The sequence below is a fragment of the Microcaecilia unicolor genome, chromosome 7 (genome assembly GCF_901765095.1).
Source record: "Microcaecilia unicolor chromosome 7, aMicUni1.1, whole genome shotgun sequence".
Lineage (NCBI taxonomy): Eukaryota > Metazoa > Chordata > Amphibia > Gymnophiona > Siphonopidae > Microcaecilia > Microcaecilia unicolor.
Window position 1 is genome coordinate 4,471,610 of NC_044037.1, and position 20,787 is coordinate 4,492,396.

Below are 20,787 nucleotides of genomic sequence, written 5' to 3' on the forward strand. Positions count from 1 at the left end.
CGGCCTGGATGTTGAGAGCGTAGACTTGCCTCTTTGGGTCTGTCAGAGGGTGTCTCCCGCATCTTGCTTGCTTCCAGGAAAGATTCCACTAAGAGGAGTTACTTCTTTCTATGGAGGAGGTTTGCCGTCTGGTGTGACAGCAAGGCCCTAGATCCTCGCTCTTGTCCTACACAGACCCTGCTTGAATACCTTCTGCACTTGTCTGAGTCTGGTCTCAAGACCAACTCTGTAAGGGTTCACCTTAGCGCAATCAGTGCATTACATTACCGTGTGGAAGGTAAGCTGATCTCAGGACAGCCTTTAGTTGTTCGCTTCATGAGAGGTTTGCTTTTGTCAAAGCCCCCCGTCAAACCTCCTACAGTGTCATGGGATCTCAATGTCGTCCTCACCCAGCTGATGAAACCTCCTTTTGAGCCACTGAACTCCTGCCATCTGAAGTACTTGACCTGGAAGGTCATTTTCTTGGTGGCAGTTACTTCAGCTCGTAGAGTCAGTGAGCTTCAAGCCCTGGTAGCCCAGGCCCCTTACACCAAATTTCATCATAACAGAGTAGTCCTCCGCACTCACCCTAACTTCTTGCCAAAGGTTGTGTCGGAGTTCCATCTGAACCAGTCAGTTGTCTTGCCAACATTCTTTCCCCGTCCTCATTCCTGCCCTGCTGAACGTCAGCTGCACACATTGGACTGCAAAAGAGCATTGGCCTTCTATCTGGAGCGGACACAGCCAACAGACAGTCCGCCCAATTGTTTGTTTCTTATGATCCCAACAGGAGGGGAGTGGCTGTGGGGAAACGCACCATATCCGATTGGCTAGCAGATTGCATTTCCTTCACTTACGCCCAGGCTGGGCTGGCTCTTGAGGATCATGTCACGGCTCATAATGTTAGAGCCATGGCAGCGTCGGTGGCCCACTTGAAGTCAGCCAGTATTGAAGAGATCTGCAAAGCTGCGACGTGGTCATCTGTCCACACATTCACATCTCATTACTGCCTGCAGCAGGATACCCGACGCGACAGTTGGTTCGGGCAGTCAGTGCTTCAGAATCTGTTCGGGGTTTAGAATCCAACTCCACCCCCCTAGGCCCATGTTTATTCTGTTCCAGGCTACACTCTCAGTTAGTTGGATAAATTGTTAGGTGAATCTCAGTTATGTCCTCGCCGTTGCGAGGCCCAATTGACCATGTTTGTTGTTTGAGTGAGCCTGGGGGCTAGGGATACCCCATCAGTGAGAACAAGCAGCCTTCTTGTCCTCGGAGAAAGCGAATGCTACATACCTGTAGAAGGTATTCTCCGAGGACAGCAGGCTGATTGTTCTCACAAACCCGCCCGCCTCCCTTTGGAGTTGTGTCTTCCCTTGTTTTGTCTTGCTACATATGGGACTGACGAACACGAGCCGGTTCGGGCGGGAAGGACGGCCGTGCATGTGCGGTGCGCATCGGCGCACGAGGACTAGCAAAGGCCTTTGCTAGTGAAGTTTCCGATTGGAGGGGCTGCCGTGGACGTCACCCATCAGTGAGAACAATCAGCCTGCTGTCCTCGGAGAATACCTTCTACAGGTATGTAGCATTCGCTTTAGTGAACAGTTTCCCAGATAATTCTTGGAACCTGTTATGTTGGCCACTCTCCTATCGTCGCCGAGTGTAGACAATTTTAATGATTGTTATAGATTACTAAGAGGAGATCTGCGGTATCTTGATATTGCAGGTTGCTGACTCCTGTGGTGAATTAATAACTCTGCTTGCGAGCCACCTCACAAGCAGCATTATTCCAGTGGCCTGGGAGCATTTGGCCCAATATTCTTGTGCTGGAGCTTAAAGAGGCCACAGTGCTGATCCATACTCCCCACTTCCCATCACACTCCCACCCCTATGATCCACACCTCCACCCTTTGATCAGACTCCCACCCTCCTAAGATCCCTCTACAAAATGTACTACTACTGCTAGGGGTCATGCTTCCCTAGGTTGTTCGCAAGCAGAGTTATTCATTTACCATGGGAGTCAGATGGACACTTAGAAAATTTTTGATTAGAAAGTGATAGAGGTATTGGCACTGCTATCCCCGTGTTTTGGGATGTTTACCCCCTTGCAGTCTAGTACATGATCCTTTCCATGGATTGGAGAATTGATCACCTGTGTGAATTCTACAGCTGTCATCATGTCCAGGAAGGCAGGTGTGTTATCTAGGATTCAATATGTAGATTAAAATTCCCATGATCACCACCCTAGGGAGAGTCAGGATTTACCTCTATAATCAACTGAGGAGTTATTGCAAGGATAATGTGTTTTAAAGAAGTAGGTGGTATTTCATGAGCAGCCAAGTTGGTTTATTTTTTTCTATCTTGACTAAAAGGGGCTGGTGATTCTGCCCAGCTTGACTGTGTCCCGACAATATCCTTCAACTAAAGCATACTTGAAATAAGTAACAGAAAAGTCATTCACAAGCAATTCCAATTCAGATTCACAAAATAAGTTAATAGCAAGAACAAACTGTCCCCTATAAGACCACCATAAGAAAGGAAAACCAAATCAAAACAATAAAGCTGTAACATAGTTCTTAACAGAAGAAACAGAGAATTACATTCCACAACTGATGCATGAGATTTTTATAACCCTTGATACCTAGTCCCTAAATGACAATCAACTGGAAGGCAGTGGGATCATCATAGTATTTGGAGGCAATCTAGCAATCAGGAAACTCCTTAATTGTTTTGATTATAAAACACAAGAAAGTTATATGGGAAATGAAGAAATAAACTAGTGCCTATGGCTTCCACTTCTTGGCACATAAGAAGAAATTGTTTCCTTTTTACTTGTGTAGCAACAGATACATCAAGAAAAAAAAAAGACTCTCTGTCCAAGAAATATCTTCAAAAATATGGTCTCAAGTCCAAGTGTTCCAGAAGGCTGCTTTCAGCTTCCCCTCTGATAAAGGCTTCCAAAACCTGAGTCAAGTTCAGACTATCATCCAAAGACTTCAATTGTTCCAAAAATGTCTGCTGACTGCTTGGAATATAATAAGCCTTCAAGGTAGGAGGAATAGCTTTCTCAGGCACTGCCTGCCCACTAGATGCAGAATTAATTATATTTAACTGCTGTATATACATATTATGTTTGTTTTAGTGGTTGATGCTAATTTTTGTTAAAATCTTAAAATTTTAGTCAGAATGTTTTTATTATATATTATATATTGGAAACTGCTGAGATAGAGCTGTTTATACATTTTCAAAATACAAATAAATAAAGATGATGTAGGAAAGTTTATAAATCTTAAATTTAGGTGCTTATCAAAACTCCTCCAGTCTCTCAATATGGGTTTCCATCTGAGTATTTAACAGTGCTTGTATTCAAGTTCTTAACCACATTCAGGGCAGTTCTTTAAGGTTCCAATCTTGCCAGGAGACTCCTGTGTTCTCTTGTGTATCTGCAAATGAGACCAAGGGCTTCTTTTATAAGCCATGCTAATGATTCCTGCACAACAAATGTGAAGAAGCTCATTCAATTCCTATGGGCTTCCTCTCATGTGGCTTTGTAAAAGAAGCCCTAAATCCAAAGGAGTAGCTTCCATAGATCCAATTCTACTAGAAGCAGAGGGCTGCAACTGAGCTATGGTAGTCCAAATAGCTTCCAGTGTGACTACTGCAGGACTGATTAACCTACTTGATCCATGAACAGAACTCGAGGAGGAAGCTGTTTAATCAAAAGCTGCATGCATCAAAATCTGTGCACCAGGCATAATGACACTAATCCCCACAGGGCCACCCTCAGAGTTATTTAATGCAAAAGCTTCTCCCCATCTCAGCAATTTTCCTTTTCCTTCACTGGCTCCTTGTTCAATACTCACCACAGCTTCCCTTGATAAAGCTACCAATTTGAAGAATCTATTCTTCTCCCTGTGGCTTCAAGGCTATCAGGCACTCCTCTGACATCTTGGCTCAAGGGACAGTAATTGCTGATCAGGGCTCAGACTAATGTCCAGTGCTGCTCCAACTTCCAACCTGACCTTATTTTGGTCTCTTAAAGCGTAATGTTCTCTTAAAGCTGACATGTGCTAAAATAACCAAAGAGTATAAACCTCAGCACAACAGCAAACACCAGAAGTCTCTTTTCCTTTTCTGAAATTTACTTTTATTGAATAAATGTAGCTAATTTACTCACACTTCATAGATTCTCAGAAGTTATTGCCCCAGGCTTCTTATTTCTGAAAGTTGTAACAGTGGGTGGAAGTGGAAATTTAAAGAGAGAGAAGCTTTATGGCAGAAGTGGGAAAGTTGTCAGGTAGATGAAGGCAATTCAGAGATGGGTTTGTGCAATATTGAGAGAGGTAAAAAGCACATTCATTCCAGGGGAGCAGAGCTTCTGAGACAAGATTGAGAATGTCTGTGCTTGTGGAGACAGAGTGATTAAGAAGAACACTCACAAGGCCAGAGAGCAAGTTAAAAGGACCACAGGGGACAGCACCTGAGGCCAGGTAGTGATGGAGAGAAAGGTCATACCCTTGCTGACGCATCTGAGATAGTAGAAATAATCAGACCTCTTGCATAATGAAGTCAGTGCTAAAAAAAAATTAGTAATTAGCTTCTGCCCAGTGGGGGGAGGATCAGCAGGATAAGTTCTAACGTTCCCCATACTGAATTAAAAGAAATGCAACAAATAAAGAAGCCTCTTATATGGAGCCTGAAGATCTGTGGTTACTCATGTACCACCATCTTGGATCTCCCCCTAATAAATTCTGTAATTAGGTTAAATTAAATGAAGATGAATTCAGAACAAAGAAGTGTAAACTTATGCCACAAAGACACAGAAATCCATTAAAAACTTATTAGTTGCAAGCACAATAACTGGAAGCTGCTAGACAGGAAAGAGAGAGGCAATTTCCAAATTACTTGAAGTTTGCTAATCTGAACAATAAAATGAACAGAGAAAATTAACAGTATACTTGGGTGTATAAGCAGGGATGGTAGTGGGAAAAGAAGGTAATGTTGTTCTTGTGCAAGACACTTGAGAGATTCCACCTGATCATGAGTACTGTGTTCAGTTCTGGAGGCTATATCTTTGTAAGAGCACTGAGAGCAATAAAGACCTACTAAAATGGTACAGGATATGCAATTCAACCCTACAGCAATGGGACAAGTATATAGGATCTCTAAGGGATAGTAGATGGCATAGACTGGATAGGCTTTATGGTCTTTATCTGCATTCATTTTTCTATGTTCACAAATTGTGGGTCAGTTCTCCAAATGGAAACACATCATCAGTGGATGGGCTCCTCTCCCTGTGGCCCTCCATTGTGATCTCTGTCCAACAGTAGCAGGTTAACATGGAGCTTGTGAGGTAACTAACATTCACAATCCCTCCCTCTCCTCTTGTATGGGTTCTTGTTAGACTGGAAACCCATGCAGAGTACTGGGGTCTATGAATGCATATTGATGCAAAGGGCTCTGTGCTGACTGTTGTTACCTTCACCAGTGCTGCTGCTGCTTTAAGCTTTGGATAAGTGGAAGGAGAAGAAGTGTGGCTGCCCCTATCGCCCCTGCCTTAGACCAGCCCTGTCAACAACAGGAATGATACTGGAGAACATTGGAAAGAATTATGAAAGACCAACAATCTGTTCATTTCAAACATCTTCCAGCATCATAAACAGTGTTTGTACACAGATTTAGCCCAAGGCGTGTACAAAAATCAGACTAACTACAACTTGGAGGTTAGTGATGGAAAAGCTCAATAACATCAACCAAGACAAAATCTGAAAGTGATTGTGGTATAGATCATCATGAAAACATGCTAAAGCTGAAAAAGAGAAAATCTGTGATAAACATTGCAAAGTATTTATTTGAAAAGTATACCATCAGAATTTAAAGACCATCTGTGAAATTGATTTGCCACATTGGATACTAACAACATAGTACCAGAAGAGTTATGGGAAGACATCAAGAAAGCTGTACTGCAACAAAATGAAAAGTTCCTGCAATAGGTAAAAAGCAGAAATGGCCAAAATGGATGATTGAAGAAATTCTAAAAATTGCTCAGAAACGTACAGAAGCTGAAGTCAAAGGAGAAAGAGAGGTAGTTGCAAAACTTAGCTGGAATTTCCAGTGTGCTACAAGATGAGCCAAAGAAAGTACTACAACAATTCATGAAAGGAAACACAATCAGAAAATATAAACAGAAGAACAATATTGGCTTTCTTAAAGATATGAGTTAAAGAGAAATTTCAAACTCAAATTGAACATAAGACACAGAAATCCCAAAGGATTTCTTTGAGAAGCTTGCCAGGTGCCCTGGACAGGATGCTGGGCTCGATGGACCCTTGGTCTTTTCCCAGTGTGGCATTACTTATGTAACATAAGCACTACCATACTGGGACAGACCGGAGGTCCATGAAGCCCAGTATCCTGTTTCCAACAGTGGCCAATCCAGGTCACAAGTACCTGGCAAGATCCCAAAATAGTAGATTTTAAGCTGATTATCCTATAAATAAGTAGTGGATTTTCCCAAGTTCATCTTAATAATGGCTCATGGACTTTTCTTTTAGGAAGATATCCAAACCTTTTTAAAAACCCTGCTAAGCTAACTGCTTTTACCACATTCTCTGGCAACGAATTTCACAGTTTATTTATACGCTGAGTGAAGAAATATTTTCTTCATTTGTTTTAAATTTACTACTTTGTAGCTTCATTGCGTGCCCAGTAGTCCTAGTATTTCTGTAACGAGTAAACAATGGATTCATGTCTAACCATTTCACTCCACTCAGTATTTTATATACCTCTATCATATCTCCCCTCAGTCATCTTTTATCCAAGCTGAAGAGCCCTAGCCACTTCAGCCTTTCTTCATAGGGAAGTCGTCCCATCCCCTTCATCATTTTCGTCGCCCTTCTCTATACCTTTTCTAATTCCACTATATATTTTTTTTGAGATGCAGTGACCAAAATTGCACACGGTATTCAAGGTGCGGTCGCACCATGGAGTGATAGTAAGGCATTATAACATCCTCATTTTTGTTTTCCATTCCTTTCCTATTAATACCTAACATTCTATTTGCTTTCTTCACCGCCACTGCACACTGAGCACAGGGTTTCAGCGTATCGTCAACGATGACACCTAGATCCCTTTCCTGGTCGGTGACTCCTAATGTGGAACCTTGCATCACGTAACTATAGTTCAGGTTTCTCTTTCCCACACGCATCATTCTGCACTTGCTGACATTAAATGTCATCTGCCATCTGGATGTCCAGTCTCCCAGTCTTGTAAGGTCCTCTTGTAATTTTTTACAATCCTCTTACGATTTAACAACTTTGAAAACTTTGTGTCATCAGCAAATTTTATCACCTCACTATTTATTTCCATATCTACATAATTTATAAATATGTTAAAAAGCAGCAGTCCCAGCACAGACCCCTGCGGAACCCCACTATCTACTCTTTTCCATTGAGAATACTGACTATTTAACCCTACTCTCTATTTTCTATCCTTTAACCAGTTCTTAATCCACAATAGAACACTACCTCCTATCCCATGACTCTCCAATTAGAATGCTAAAGATGCCCAAGGATCCATGTTGAATAAAATTGAGGGATCCTTTTATTAAGGTGCACCGAAAAGTGGCCTGTGCTGGTGTAGACGCGTTTATTGGATGCGAGCAGGTCCATTTTTCAGCACACTTGCATTTTTCAGCCTTGGGGGGGGGGGGGGGGGGTCAAAAATGGACGTGCAGGAAAATAAAAATTGGCAGGCGTCCATTTTGGCCCTGAAATCTTACTGCCACCCATTGACCTAGCAGTAAAGTCTCATGCGTTAATCGAGCAGTAATGGTCTACGGTCATACAATGCTGATTACCGCCACACACCGGAAACTTTCTGGTGCACTAAGTGGATGTGCATTAAAAAAATGAAATTACTGCCCGGGCCATGCACTAGCCGGGCGTTAGTGCCTACATGTCTTAGTAAAGGGCCCCTGAGATTAAACAGACTGAGTCATATTGGGGTCTTTTAATAAGGCACGTAGGTGCCTACATGCGTCCAATGCGTGTCAATTTGGAACTACCCGCCCGGCTACCGCGAGCCCGGGCGGTAATTCCATTTATATGCGTCCGATACGTGCATCCAAAAATATTTTTTATTTTCTACCGTGTGGCAATTACCGCCTGGTTAGTGCGTGAGACCTTACCGCTAAATCAGTGGGTGGCAGTAAGGTTTCAGGCCCAAAATGGACATGCGCCAATTTTTATTTTGCCAAACGTAATGGAAGCGATGCTGAAGGAAAGGATAGTGAATTTCCTGGAAGCCAATAAGTTGCAAGATCCGAGACAACATGGTTTCACCAAAGGGAAATTGTGCCAAACGAATCTCATTGAATTCTTTGACTGGGTGACAGGAGAATTAAATCAAGGACGTGCTATGGATGTAATCTACTTAGATTTCAGCAAGGCTTTTGACACGGTTCCCCACAGGAGGCTCTTAAATAAACTAGACGGGCTGAAGATAGGACCCGAAGTGGTAAACTGGATTAGGAACTGGTTGACGGGCAGACGCCAGAGGGTGGTGGTGAATGGAGTTCGCTCGGAGGAGGGAAAGGTGAGTAGTGGAGTGCCTCAGGGATCAGTGCTGGGGCTGATTCTGTTCAATATATTTGTGAGTGACATTGCCGAAGGGTTACAAGGTAAAGTTTGCCTTTTTGCGGATGACACCAAGATTTCCAACAGAGTGGACACCCCGAGGGAGTGGAAAACATGAAAAAAGATCTGAAGAAGCTAGAAGAATGGTCTAACGTATGGCAATTAAAATTCAATGCGAAGAAATGCAAAGTGATGCACTTAGGGAGTAGAAATCCAAGGGAGACGTATGTGTTAGGCGGGGAGAGTCTGATAGGCACGGACGGGGAGAGGGATCTTGGGGTGATAGTATCTGAGGACCTGAAGGCGACGAAACAGTGCGACAAGGCGGTGGCCGTAGCGAGAAGATTGCTAGGCTGTATAGAGAGAGGAGTGACCAGCAGAAGAAAGGAGGGTTTAATGCCCCTGTATAAGACGTTGGTGAGGCCCCACCTGGAGTATTGTGTTCAGTTTTGGAGGCTGTATCTTGCGAAGGATGTTAAAAAAATGGAAGCGGTGCAAAGAAAAGCTACGAGGATGGTATGGGATTTGCGTTCCAAGACGTATGAAGAGAGACTTGCTGACCTGAACATGTATACCCTGGAGGAAAGGAGGAACAGGGGTGATATGATACAGACGTTCAAATATTTGAAAGGTATTAATCCGCAAATGAATCTTTTCTGGAGATGGGAAGGCGGTAGAACGAGAGAGACATGAAATGAGATTGAAGGGGGGCAGACTCAGGAAAGATGTCAGGAAGTATTTTTTCACGGAGAGGGTGGTGGACACTTGGAATGCCCTCCCGCGGGAGGTGGTGGAGATGAAAACGGTAACGGAGTTCAAACATGCGTGGGATATGCATAAAGGAATCCTGTGCATAAGGAATGGATCCTCAGAAGCTTAGCTGAAATTGGGTGGCGGAGCAGGTGGGGGGAAGAGGGGTTGGTGGTTGGGAGGCTAGGATAGGGGAGGGCAGACTTATACGGTCTGTGCCAGAGCCGATGATGGGAGGCAGGACTGGTGGTTGGGAGGCGGGAAATACTGCTGGGCAGACTGTGCCCTGAAAAGGACAGGTACAAATTCAAGGTAAGGTATACACATATGAGTTTGTCTTGGGCAGACTGGATGGACCATGCAGATCTTTTTCTGCCATCATCTACTATGTTACTATGTTACTATTATTAATCTAGGTATACAATTTTATCTCCTTATCTAAATTTGTATTATTTCCTGGTTTATCAGTTTTATGAGGTTTCAACTCTTTATTTTATTACCATTTCTATACATATTTTCACATTGTTTTTATTGTTTACATATGTTTTGCTGCTCAGTTTGAAGACCCCTGTAGCAGGCTTCCACCAAAACATTGCCCATGTTCATGTATGATTCTTATGGACTACTACTACTACTATTTAGCATTTCTATAGCGCTACAAGACGTACGCAGCGCTGCACAAACATAGAAGAAAGACAGTCCCTGCTCAAAGAGCTTACAATCTAATAGACAAAAAATAAAGTAATCAAATCAATTAATGTGTACAGGAAGGAGGAGAGGGGGGTAGGTGGAGGCGAGTGGTTACAAGTGGTTACGAGTCAAAAGCAATGTTAAAGAGGTGGGCTTTCAATCTAGATTTAAAGGTGGCCAAGGAAGGGGCAAGACGTAGGGGCTCAGGAAGTTTATTCCAGGCGTAGGGTGCAGTGAGACAGAAGGCGCGAAGTCTGGAGTTGGCAGTAATGGAGAAGGGAACAGATAAGAAGGATTTATCCATGGAGCGGAGTGCACGGGAAGGGATGTAGGGAATGACGAGTGTGGAGAGATACTGGGGAGCAGCAGAGTGAGTACATTTATAGGTTAGTAGAAGAAGTTTGAACAGGATGCGAAAACGGATAGGGAGCCAGTGAAGCGACTTGAGGAGAGGGGTAGTATGAGTAAAGCGACCCTGGCGGAAGACGAGACGGGCAGCAGAGTTTTGAACCGACTGGAAAGGGGGGAGGCCAGCAAAAAGCAGATTGCAGTAGTCTAAACGAGAGGTGACAAGGGTGTGGATGAGGCTTTTGGTAGAGTGCTCGGAAAGAAAGGGGCGGATTTTACGGATGTTGTAAGAAAGAAATGACAGGTCTTGGCGATCTGCTGGATGTGAGCAGAGAAGGAGAGAGAAGAGTCAAAGATGACCCCAAGGTTTCGAGCCGAGGAGACAGGAGAATGAGAGAGCCATCAACAGAAATAGAAAATGGGGGGGGGGGGGGGGGGGGAGTGGGGAGGTGGGTTTGGGGGGAAAAATGAGAAGCTCGGTTTTGGTCATTTTTAATTTCAGGTGGCGTTGAGACATCCAGACAGCAATGTCAGACAAGCATGCTGAAACTTTGGTTTGGATGCAAGGTGAGATATCAGGGGTAGAAAGGTAGATTTGGGAGTCATCAGCATAGAGATGGTAGGAAAAGCCATGGGATGAGATTAATGAACCAAGGGAAGAAGTGTAGATAGAAAAGAGGAGGGGACCAAGAACAGAACCCTGAGGTACGCCGACAGGCAGAGGGATAGAAGTAGAAGAAGATCCACCAGAGTGAACACTGAAGGTGCGGAGGGAGAGGTAGGAAAAGAACCAGGAAAGGACAGAGCCCTGGAATCCAAGTGAGGACAGGATATCGAGGAGTATGCTGTGATCGACAGTGTCAAAAGCAGCGGAAAGATCAAGAAGAATGAGGATGGAATAGAGACCTCTGGATTTAGCCAATAATAGGTCATTGGAGACTTTAGTAAGAGCAGTTTCGGTTGAGTGGAGAGGGCGAAAACCAGATTGTAGTGGGTCAAGAACAGCATGTGAGGAGAGAAAATCAAGGCAGCGGCGGTGAACAGCACGCTCAAGTAATTTGGATAGAAAAGGGAGGAGGGAGATGGGGCGGTAATTAGAGGGACAAGTAGGGTCGAGTGAAGGCTTCTTAAGGAGAGGTGTGACCACAGCATGTTTAAAGGCAGTAGGGACAGTTGTAGTGGAAAGTGAGAGGTTGAGAATGTGACAGATAAAGGAATAAGAGCAGGTGAGGTGGCATTAAGAAGGTGGGTGGGAATGGGATCAGAGGAACAGGTGGTACATTTTGAGGAAGAAAAGAGAAGTGTAGTTTCCTCTATAGTAATTTCAGGAAAGGATGAAAAGGAATGAGGGGAAGGAGAGAGAGGGGAACGGACTAGTGGGGGGAGAGGTGGCGAGGTAGAGAATTCAAGGTTTATCTTTTGAACCTTGTCGTTGAAAGAATTCAGCAAGGGTCTGAAGAGATAATGAAGGGGGAGTTGGGGGAGGGGAAATAGAAATAGCAGACCACTTCAGCCTGCTTGAATAAATAAAAATAAAACAACCATCAAGAAATTCAATGATGTATTGGTCTTGGCAAAACGGCTATGAGGGACACAGAAAACTAGAAAATAAAGGCAGATAAAGACTACATGGCCTTCCCGTCTATCCATTCATACCATCTGCCCTCCGTATCATTTTCTTATAGATCCTATATACTTGTCCCAAGCTTTCTTGAATTCATATACAGTCTTTGTCTCTCTTACCACTATTGGGATGCCGTTCCATGTATTCACCACCCTTTCCATGAAGAACGTTTACCTTAAGTTACTCCTGACGTCTATCCCCTTTCACCTTCATCCTATGCCCTCTCATTTCAGAGCTTCCTTTCAATTGAAAGAGACTCACCTCCTGTGCATTTATACCATGGAGTTATTTAAATGTCTATATCATATCGTCCCTCACCTGCTTTTCTTCCAAAGTATACATATTGAGGTCTTTAAGTCTGTCACCATATGCTTTATTCTATACTGCCTGAGGTTCCTAGTTTATTACCAGAGTACACACTCTAGAACTACTTATATAAGTACTCCTTTACACCTTTAATATCTTAAACTTGTTTTTTATTTTATTACTTGTGCCTAATACCTCTACCCTCAAAACTCACATTCTCACATTGCATTCAACATATCTCACAGTGTCTTTACATGTTCCCTTGTTAATTAATTAACCATTTAAGTTCTATATTCACTTTTCAATACAATACATTTACTATACAGCAGTTTTCTCTGCCTTATTTCAGAACATTTTCCGAAATGCGGGTCTCGCATAGAGAAAAGGAGACTATCAGCTGGCTTTAAGACTTTGAAAAGGTCTTCTCAATGAGGAGTGAATGTTGGTGATTAGCGTCCCTCACTAGCCTTTCTCACCCAGCGGGGTTCCTCATGGATCACAGGTTTAATTGCGTTCCAGCATAGCCATTTGGAAATACAAAGACACTTGGGCTTTGCATTTAAGGAAATGAATGGAGTAAATCAGTATAAACATTGATAGACATTTGAACTGGGATTTAAGAAGAATATCAGAAGTACATCGGAAGACGTTGATTTGAAAATGTTCTGAAATAAGGCAGAGAAACTGCTGTATAGTAAATGTATTGTATTGAAAAGTGAATATAGAACTTAAATGGTTAATTAATTAACAAGGGAACATGTAATGACACTGTGAGATATGTTGAATGCAATGTGAGAATGTGAGTTTTGAGGGTAGAGGTATTAGGCACAAGTAATAAAATTAAAAACAAGTTTAAGATATTAAAGGTGTAAGGAGTACTTTATATAAGTAGTACCACATGCTTTATGACAAAGACCACTGACATCTTAACAGATGCCCTCTGGACTATCCTGTTTACATCTTTTTGAAGGTGCGGTCTCCAAATCTGTACACAGTAATCTAAATAAAGTCTCATCAGAGACTTATACAGAGACAGTATCACTTCCTTTTTCCTGCTGGCCATTCTGCTCCCTATGCACCCAAGCATCCTTCTGGCTTTTGTCATCACCGTTTCTACCTTTTTGGCCACCTTAAGATCATCACATATGATCACACCCAAGTCCTGTTCCTCTGTCATGCACAGAAGTATTTCCCTACCTAAACTGTACTGCTCCCTCACGTTTTTGTAGCTCAATTGCATGTCTCTGCATTTTTTAGCCTGAAATCTTAGCTGCCAAATTCTTCAGCTTTGTTAGGTCCCTCTGAGTAAGAGAGTAGCCTACTGGTTAGTGCAGTGGACTCTGATCCTGGGGAACTGGGTTCAGTTTCCCCTGCAGCTCCTTGTGACTCTGGGCATGTCACTTAACCCTCCATTGCCCCAGGTACAAATAAAGGGAAGTCACTTAACCCTCCATTGCCCCAGGTACAAATAAGTACCTGTATATAATATGTAAACCGCTTTGAATGTAGTTGCAAAAACCACAGAAAGGCAGTATATAAGTCCCATTCCCTTTCATTTTATCCACACCATCAGTGGTGCCTACCCTACTGCAGATTTTCTAGGATATTTCTAGGATAATCCGCTTAAAATCTACTGTTTTGGGATCTTGCCAGGTATCTGTGACCTGGGTTGGCCACTGTTGGAAACAGGATGCTAGGCTTGATGGACCTTTGGTCTGTCCCAGTATGGCAACACTTATGTACTTGGGATTCTGAATGAAATATTGTTACTCTTTGGGGTTCTAAATGGAATGTTGCTACACTTTGAAATTCTGCATGGAATCTTGTTATTCTTTAGAATTCTAGAATCTTGCTGCTCTTTTGGGTTCTACATGGAATGTTGCTACACTTTGAAATTCTGCATGGAATCTTGTTACTCTTTAGAATTCTAGAATCTTCCTAATCTTTGGGGTTCTACATGGAATGTTGCTACTGTTTGGGTTTCTGCCAGGTACTTGTGACCTAGATTGGCCACTGTTGGAAACAGGATGCTAGGCTTGATGGACCTTTGGTCTGTCCCAGTATGGCAACACTTATGTACTTGGGATTCTGAATGAAATATTGTTACTCTTTGGGGTTCTAAATGGAATGTTGCTACACTTTGAAATTCTGCATGGAATCTTGTTATTCTTTAGAATTCTAGAATCTTGCTGCTCTTTTGGGTTCTACATGGAATGTTGCTACACTTTGAAATTCTGCATGGAATCTTGTTACTCTTTAGAATTCTAGAATCTTTCCTAATCTTTGGGGTTCTACATGGAATGTTGCTACTGTTTGGGTTTCTGCCAGGTACTTGTGACCTAGATGGCCACTGTTGGAAACAGGATGCTAGGCTTGATGGACCTTTGGTCTGTCCCAGTATGGCAACACTTATGTACTTGGGATTCTGAATGAAATATTGTTACTCTTTGGGGTTCTAAATGGAATGTTGCTACACTTTGAAATTCTGCATGGAATCTTGTTATTCTTTAGAATTCTAGAATCTTGCTGCTCTTTTGGGTTCTACATGGAATGTTGCTACACTTTGAAATTCTGCATGGAATCTTGTTACTCTTTAGAATTCTAGAATCTTCCTAATCTTTGGGGTTCTACATGGAATGTTGCTACTGTTTGGGTTTCTGCAGGTACTTGTGACCTAGATTGGCCACTGTTGGAAACAGGATGCTAGGCTTGATGGACCTTTGGTCTGTCCCAGTGTGGCAATACTTAGGTACTTATGTATGTATGATAAGAGGAAAAAAATGATAAATAGGCAAGAGACCCTAGAGAAAAAGGTAGAAGAAAGAGGAACTAAAGTGGGCCAATCATCATTCTATCAATATTGTAAATGTATAATCAATTTCTAGGACGCCAAATATATCTTTGTGAATGTACTCTATTTTGATGTGTAATAAAAAGTGACTGCTCAAGCAAGCTATCTGCTGCTCAGGTTGTTGCTGCAGATGCAAAATGAGTTAATATCGTTGGATCTCCTCTGATTTTGTGACCTATTAAGGAGATTAGCTGAAAAGTTTGTTTCCTTTTCTTTGGAAGTGTATAAATAATTTTAAAATATATAATGCCTAGACAAGAAGGATACCTAATACAAAGTGCCCAATACCCAAATTTAGGAGCTTAAAAAGTTAGTGGCAACAAGGGTGGATTTAGAACAGGGAATTTCCGATCTGAGGAAGAAGGCAACCTTCGAAAGCTAATCAAGAAATGTATTAAGTTATGTCCAATAAAAAAGGTATCATCTTATTTTCTTTTCCATGTTTTATTTTGTTTGATTTCTATAGATTCTACATGGAATGTTGCTATTCCACTAGCAACATTCCATGTAGAAGTCGGCCCTTGTAGATCAGCAATGTGGCCGCGCAGGCTTCTGCTTCTGTGAGTCTGACGTCCCTGCACGTACGTGCAGGACGTCAGACTCACAGAAACAGAAGCCTGCGCAGCCTTCTACATGGAATGTTGCTAGTGGAATAGCAACATTCCATGTAGAATCTCCAATAGTAGCAACATTCCATGTAGAATCTCCAATGGTATCTATTTTACTGTCATAGTAATGCTTGAATGTTTTCACTTATATACACTGTAAGCTAGCACATTTGCTTATTTCCGATCTGAGGAAGAAGGGCAACCTTCGAAAGCTACTCAAGAAATGTATTAAGTTATGTCCAATAAAAAAGGTATCATCTTATTTTCTTTTCCATGTTTTATTTTGTTTGATTTCTATAGATTCTACATGGAATGTGCTATTCCACTAGCAACATTCCATGTAGAAGTCGGCCCTTGTAGATCAGCAATGTGGCCGCGCAGGCTTCTGCTTCTGTGAGTCTGACGTCCTGCACGTACGTGCAGGACGTCAGACTCACAGAACAGAAGCCTGCGCAGCCTTCTACATGGAATGTTGCTAGTGGAATAGCAACATTCCATGTAGAATCTCCAATAGTAGCAACATTCCATGTAGAATCTCCAATAGTATCTATTTACTGTCATAGTAATGCTTGAATGTTTTCACTTATATACACTGTCAGCTAGCACATTTGCTTATTTCCGATCTGAGGAAGAAGGGCAACCTTCGAAAGCTAATCAAGAAATGTATTAAGTTATGTCCAATAAAAAGGTATCATCTTATTTTCTTTTCCATGTTTTATTTTGTTGATTTCTATTGATAACCTTAAGAGTGGACTAACACGGCTACCACACTCCTCTACTGAACAGGGAAAAGAAATTAGGAGCTTAGCACTGAAAAGCAATGAAAATGCGAAAAAAAAAAAATCCTCCAATAATGGAAATCACAATTGCTCATGAACGCGTTTTGTTTGTCTTGCTGCTGACCATTACATTTGGATTAATTTCCCGCATTGGAGCGGACACTTAGTATAAAGGCATTTTGGTGTTTTAAAGTTTGTTTCAATCTGCCTAGCAGTGCTGTTGAAGGATTTTGTCGCATTCTCTTTGCTTTTGCTGAGTTCATTTTTGACCCTTGAAGCAGGTGCAGTTTTGCCAAAAAAAAACAAACGGGCTGTGTCGGTTCTATCTAATTAAAGGACTCTCTATTGTTCCAGTCTTGAAGGCCCATTTGTGCTTCTTTTTTGCTGTCACTAACAGCATAAACAGAATGTTGAATGCAATCGAAATCTATTTCTTGTTTGGTGATGGCAGGCAGAGGGAGAATATTGGGTTGTGTTCAGCACCCCCAATCATTTTCAAACGTTGGCTCCAATGTATTAAGAGATAAATATGTTATTAAATCTAAATGATGCCATGTGATTGGAAAGAAAGTGGGATAGAGCAAATCTATAGATTCTAAAAGCTCTTTAAGTCAATCACATTTAAATGTAGAGACTTTTCAAGATGTAAATCGATATTTCCAACAACCAGCACATGTTTCTGTTTTAAGCATACAGTAATTAAACATTCATAAAAATCATCTTTAGCCTCGCTACATCCTTCCTGGAGGACAGTGAAATTAAAATGTAAACAATTGTAGCTTCACAAGAGGCATCTGAATCTCACCAAGCTAAAATTTCTAAGGCTGAAGTTGAAAAGGAATTTAATACGTTTACTTGAAAAAATTGTTTATAGAGGATGCCTAAGCCTCATCCTTGTTTTCCTAATCGAGACAGAGTTCTAATTATAGGATCATCCAATAAAGTTAGCCAAGATTCAGTTATGAACATAAAACTCAATTGTTCACTTTCAACCCATTCTCTAACTGAGTCCGCCTTGTTACAGACTGATCTTATGTTGATATATGCACATGGAATTGGTGTATAAGAGGAAGGCCTGAATAAAATTAGCTCTCTTGTTCTACCAGCGGATAAAATATGACATCGGTGATAGGCAGCATAGGAATCATAGTGGGCATTAAGTTAGCACAAGATATTAAATAACAGAAGAAGATCTATGAAAAGGCTGTCGTAATGGTCATCTAAATGATTCAACATTTACTGGTATGGGCCAACCAATTAGTTCCCCAATCTAAAATTTCCCAACTTCATCCTCCTAAGAAGGATATACATTGCATTAAAATACTTAGCCAACAGACGTTAAAACAGAATAAACTTAGCTTACTAATAAAAAGTTTTTTTTTAATTTGTCTTTTTACTTTAATACTGCTTCCAACGTCACTTCCCATTTGTTTTTGTCTTTTGTAGGTCTTTACCAGTCCTTCATTTGTGAAAACAGAGCAGAAATATTTATTAAGCAAGTCTACATTATCCCTGTCAGTTTCCTCCTATTCACTCTTGAGTCTCACAATACCACTTTTGCACTTTCTCATATCACTAGCATATCTAAAAAATGCCTTGTCCCCCACATTTTACCATATAGGCTATTTTTAATTTCCATTTGCATCTTTGCTTCCTGGCTTACTTGTTTTTTTCCAGATATTGTTGCCTGTCTTCCTCTTTCTGCAATCTTGTAGTTTATGAATTCTAGTCAAGAGCTTCAGTTACAGAGATGTATTTTTTGCAATCAAAGATTCAACTTGTCCACTTGTCCAAGTGATAGCGTGTTGTAAGTACCACATGCCAACTGCAATATGCAGTCCTGCCCATTCTGTACCCATGACCTGTCTAGTTTCACCCCTTAAGACAACATTCAGTTAAACATGATTAGCACTCACAGGCAGATGATCAAAAGCCCTGCGCTGTTCCAAACAGCACTCTAAAATAATGCTGGAACAGCGCGGGGCGCTATTAGACCTATGATCAGAGATAATGCATGCAAATTTAAGCAGCGCAATTATCTCTGATTATGGGGTAGAAGTGCGGAAGAATTGTGCCTGAGCATGTGCTCAGCACAATCCTCCTGCACTGTTTGACAGGTCTGGGCTGGAGACCAATGAAAAGAGAAGGACGCCCATGTTTAAATTGGAAGATGGATGTCCTCAACTGCTCTGTTGCAGGGACGGCCAAATTTCAAGGGGGGTGTCAGAGGTATAGCGACGGGGCAGTTGACGACGTCCAAAATTTGGTCGTTTCTGCAATGGGCAGTTGAGGACGTCCAAAATTGGATGTTTCTATGAGAAAGACGTCTCTCATAGAAACATCCAATTTTGGACGTCCTGAACTGCCCATTGCCGAAATGTCCAAAATTTGGACGTCCTCAACTGCCCCGTCACAGAAATGTCCTATTTTGGACGTCCTCAACTGCCCTCGCTGGCAGGTTTGCTGTATGGGGGAATGGGGGCCTGCCAGGGCTCACCGTTCCTCCCCAATGAACTGCAAACCCTAACGCCAGCTCTGAGCTGGCATAGGGTTTGTTGCGGCCAGCGACCCAATCTTTGGCGCACTGGACGCTGATCATTTGGGATGAATGCATTAAGCGCTGATTAGCATGCATTTGCAGGGCTACTTGCGCTAAGAGCCTGTTTAGCATGCATTTGCATGCTACTTGTGCTAAGAGCCCTCGAGCGCGTTGTTTCACACGCTCGAGGGCTCTGATCATGGGGTGGTAGCAAATGCCGGTGCTAGTATGGCGCTAGTAGCCTCTAGCACCTGCTTTTGATCATCTGCCTGTCACTGTCATGCCAGAATGACAACGTTACTGTGAACGTGCAGTAATAGTTATTGCCAGGGGTGGCCCAAGGCCATCTGCTGCCTGAGGTGAGAATGGAGATGATGCCCTCGCCTCCCTCCCCCCCCCTAAGTCCAATATCTCTTCCTTCACATTCTCTAAACTCCCTTCCCCTCATTCCCGCCATAGTCTGGCATCTTTCTTCTTCGACCTCCTTCCCCGAGTCTACCTTCTTATTTTGTTTTTCAAAAGTCGCTGTCTGCAGCGATTCCCATACACTGCCCTGTTGCCGACATCAGCTTCTCTCTACTGCTGGCTGCCTCTGTGAAAACAGGAAGTTACGCTGGAGAGGCGGGCCACAGTACAGAGAAGAAGCCAGTGCTGGCAACAAGGCAGCATATGGGAAAAGTAGACTCGGAGAAGGGGGTTAAGGAAGGAAGAGGGGTGGTGGTGGCAAGATGCTGCTCTATGAAGAGTGGCACCTGAAGTCCGTGCCTCAGTTGGCTCTTGGTAGGGCTGCCACTGGTTATGCATGCTAATTCACATATTAACTGCTTACTGACTGTATTTTAGTAAATGGGGCCCCAGTGAGTGTTCTGCTCATAAGTTGACCTCTGAAAATGTACTAGGGCTGAGTCCATAATTTTTATATTCAAATTTTCACTAAACTCTTAGATATAAGAGCATAAAAAGTAGGTGAAAACAGGGGCAGATTTAGAGCATGGAAAAATGTTAGAAGCTTAGCACTGATTTTCAGCACTAGGCTCAGAAATCTGGGCAAATGAATGGCAGGGCCTAAATTTATAACTTTTAAGATCCTAAATTAAGATGAATTTTCAGCTGAAAACTTATGCTTATAAGTTTGGCTGAAAATAGGGCACACATTTAGGAGCTTAGCCGGGTTTTTTTCTTTTATAAATAGGGGGCTCCATAGTAAGGATTTTACAAAAGATGGTTTGATGCTTTAAGAGTCTCCTCCTTTCTCTTGGATGCCTGCTTTTCAGCATCAGCATTTTACCTGTACAGATGAAGCCAGGCAAGCCTCCATAGATAAGGTCACTCGTTCGTCCGGTAACATGAAAGGACACCTGGTCTGCACTTCCAGGCAGTATTGCTTGCACGGAATCCGGTGGCGACACTGTTCTTGTGTCACGTTAAAATACTCAGAGCACAGCCAGGCTTTGTAGACAGCCTAGAGTAAAAAAAATACAAATAAAAAGAGAGATAACATTATATAGCAACAACTAGGTTTATTCTTTCTGTCCTCATGTCCTTAGCACAGTCAGGAGAAGGTTAAACCTTTTATCCAGTCTTCCCATCCTACGTAACTGTATGTGGGGAGAGGGTAGGGGATTTTGCATCTGGAACCTTTTGTTACATTTATTCATGGTAGAATTTTAATTATTTTAT

General features: G+C 42.2%; 1 protein-coding gene across 1 annotated transcript in view; it reads right to left on the minus strand.

Moving 5' to 3' along the window:
- The window catches only part of FAM155B (family with sequence similarity 155 member B), a 432,929-nt gene that overhangs the window by 54,296 nt on the left and 357,846 nt on the right, over nucleotides 1-20,787 (minus strand). Inside the window, 2 exon segments of the mRNA XM_030209495.1 lie at nucleotides 20,396-20,441; nucleotides 20,444-20,569. Of these exon segments, the coding sequence (XP_030065355.1) occupies nucleotides 20,396-20,441; nucleotides 20,444-20,569 (172 nt within the window).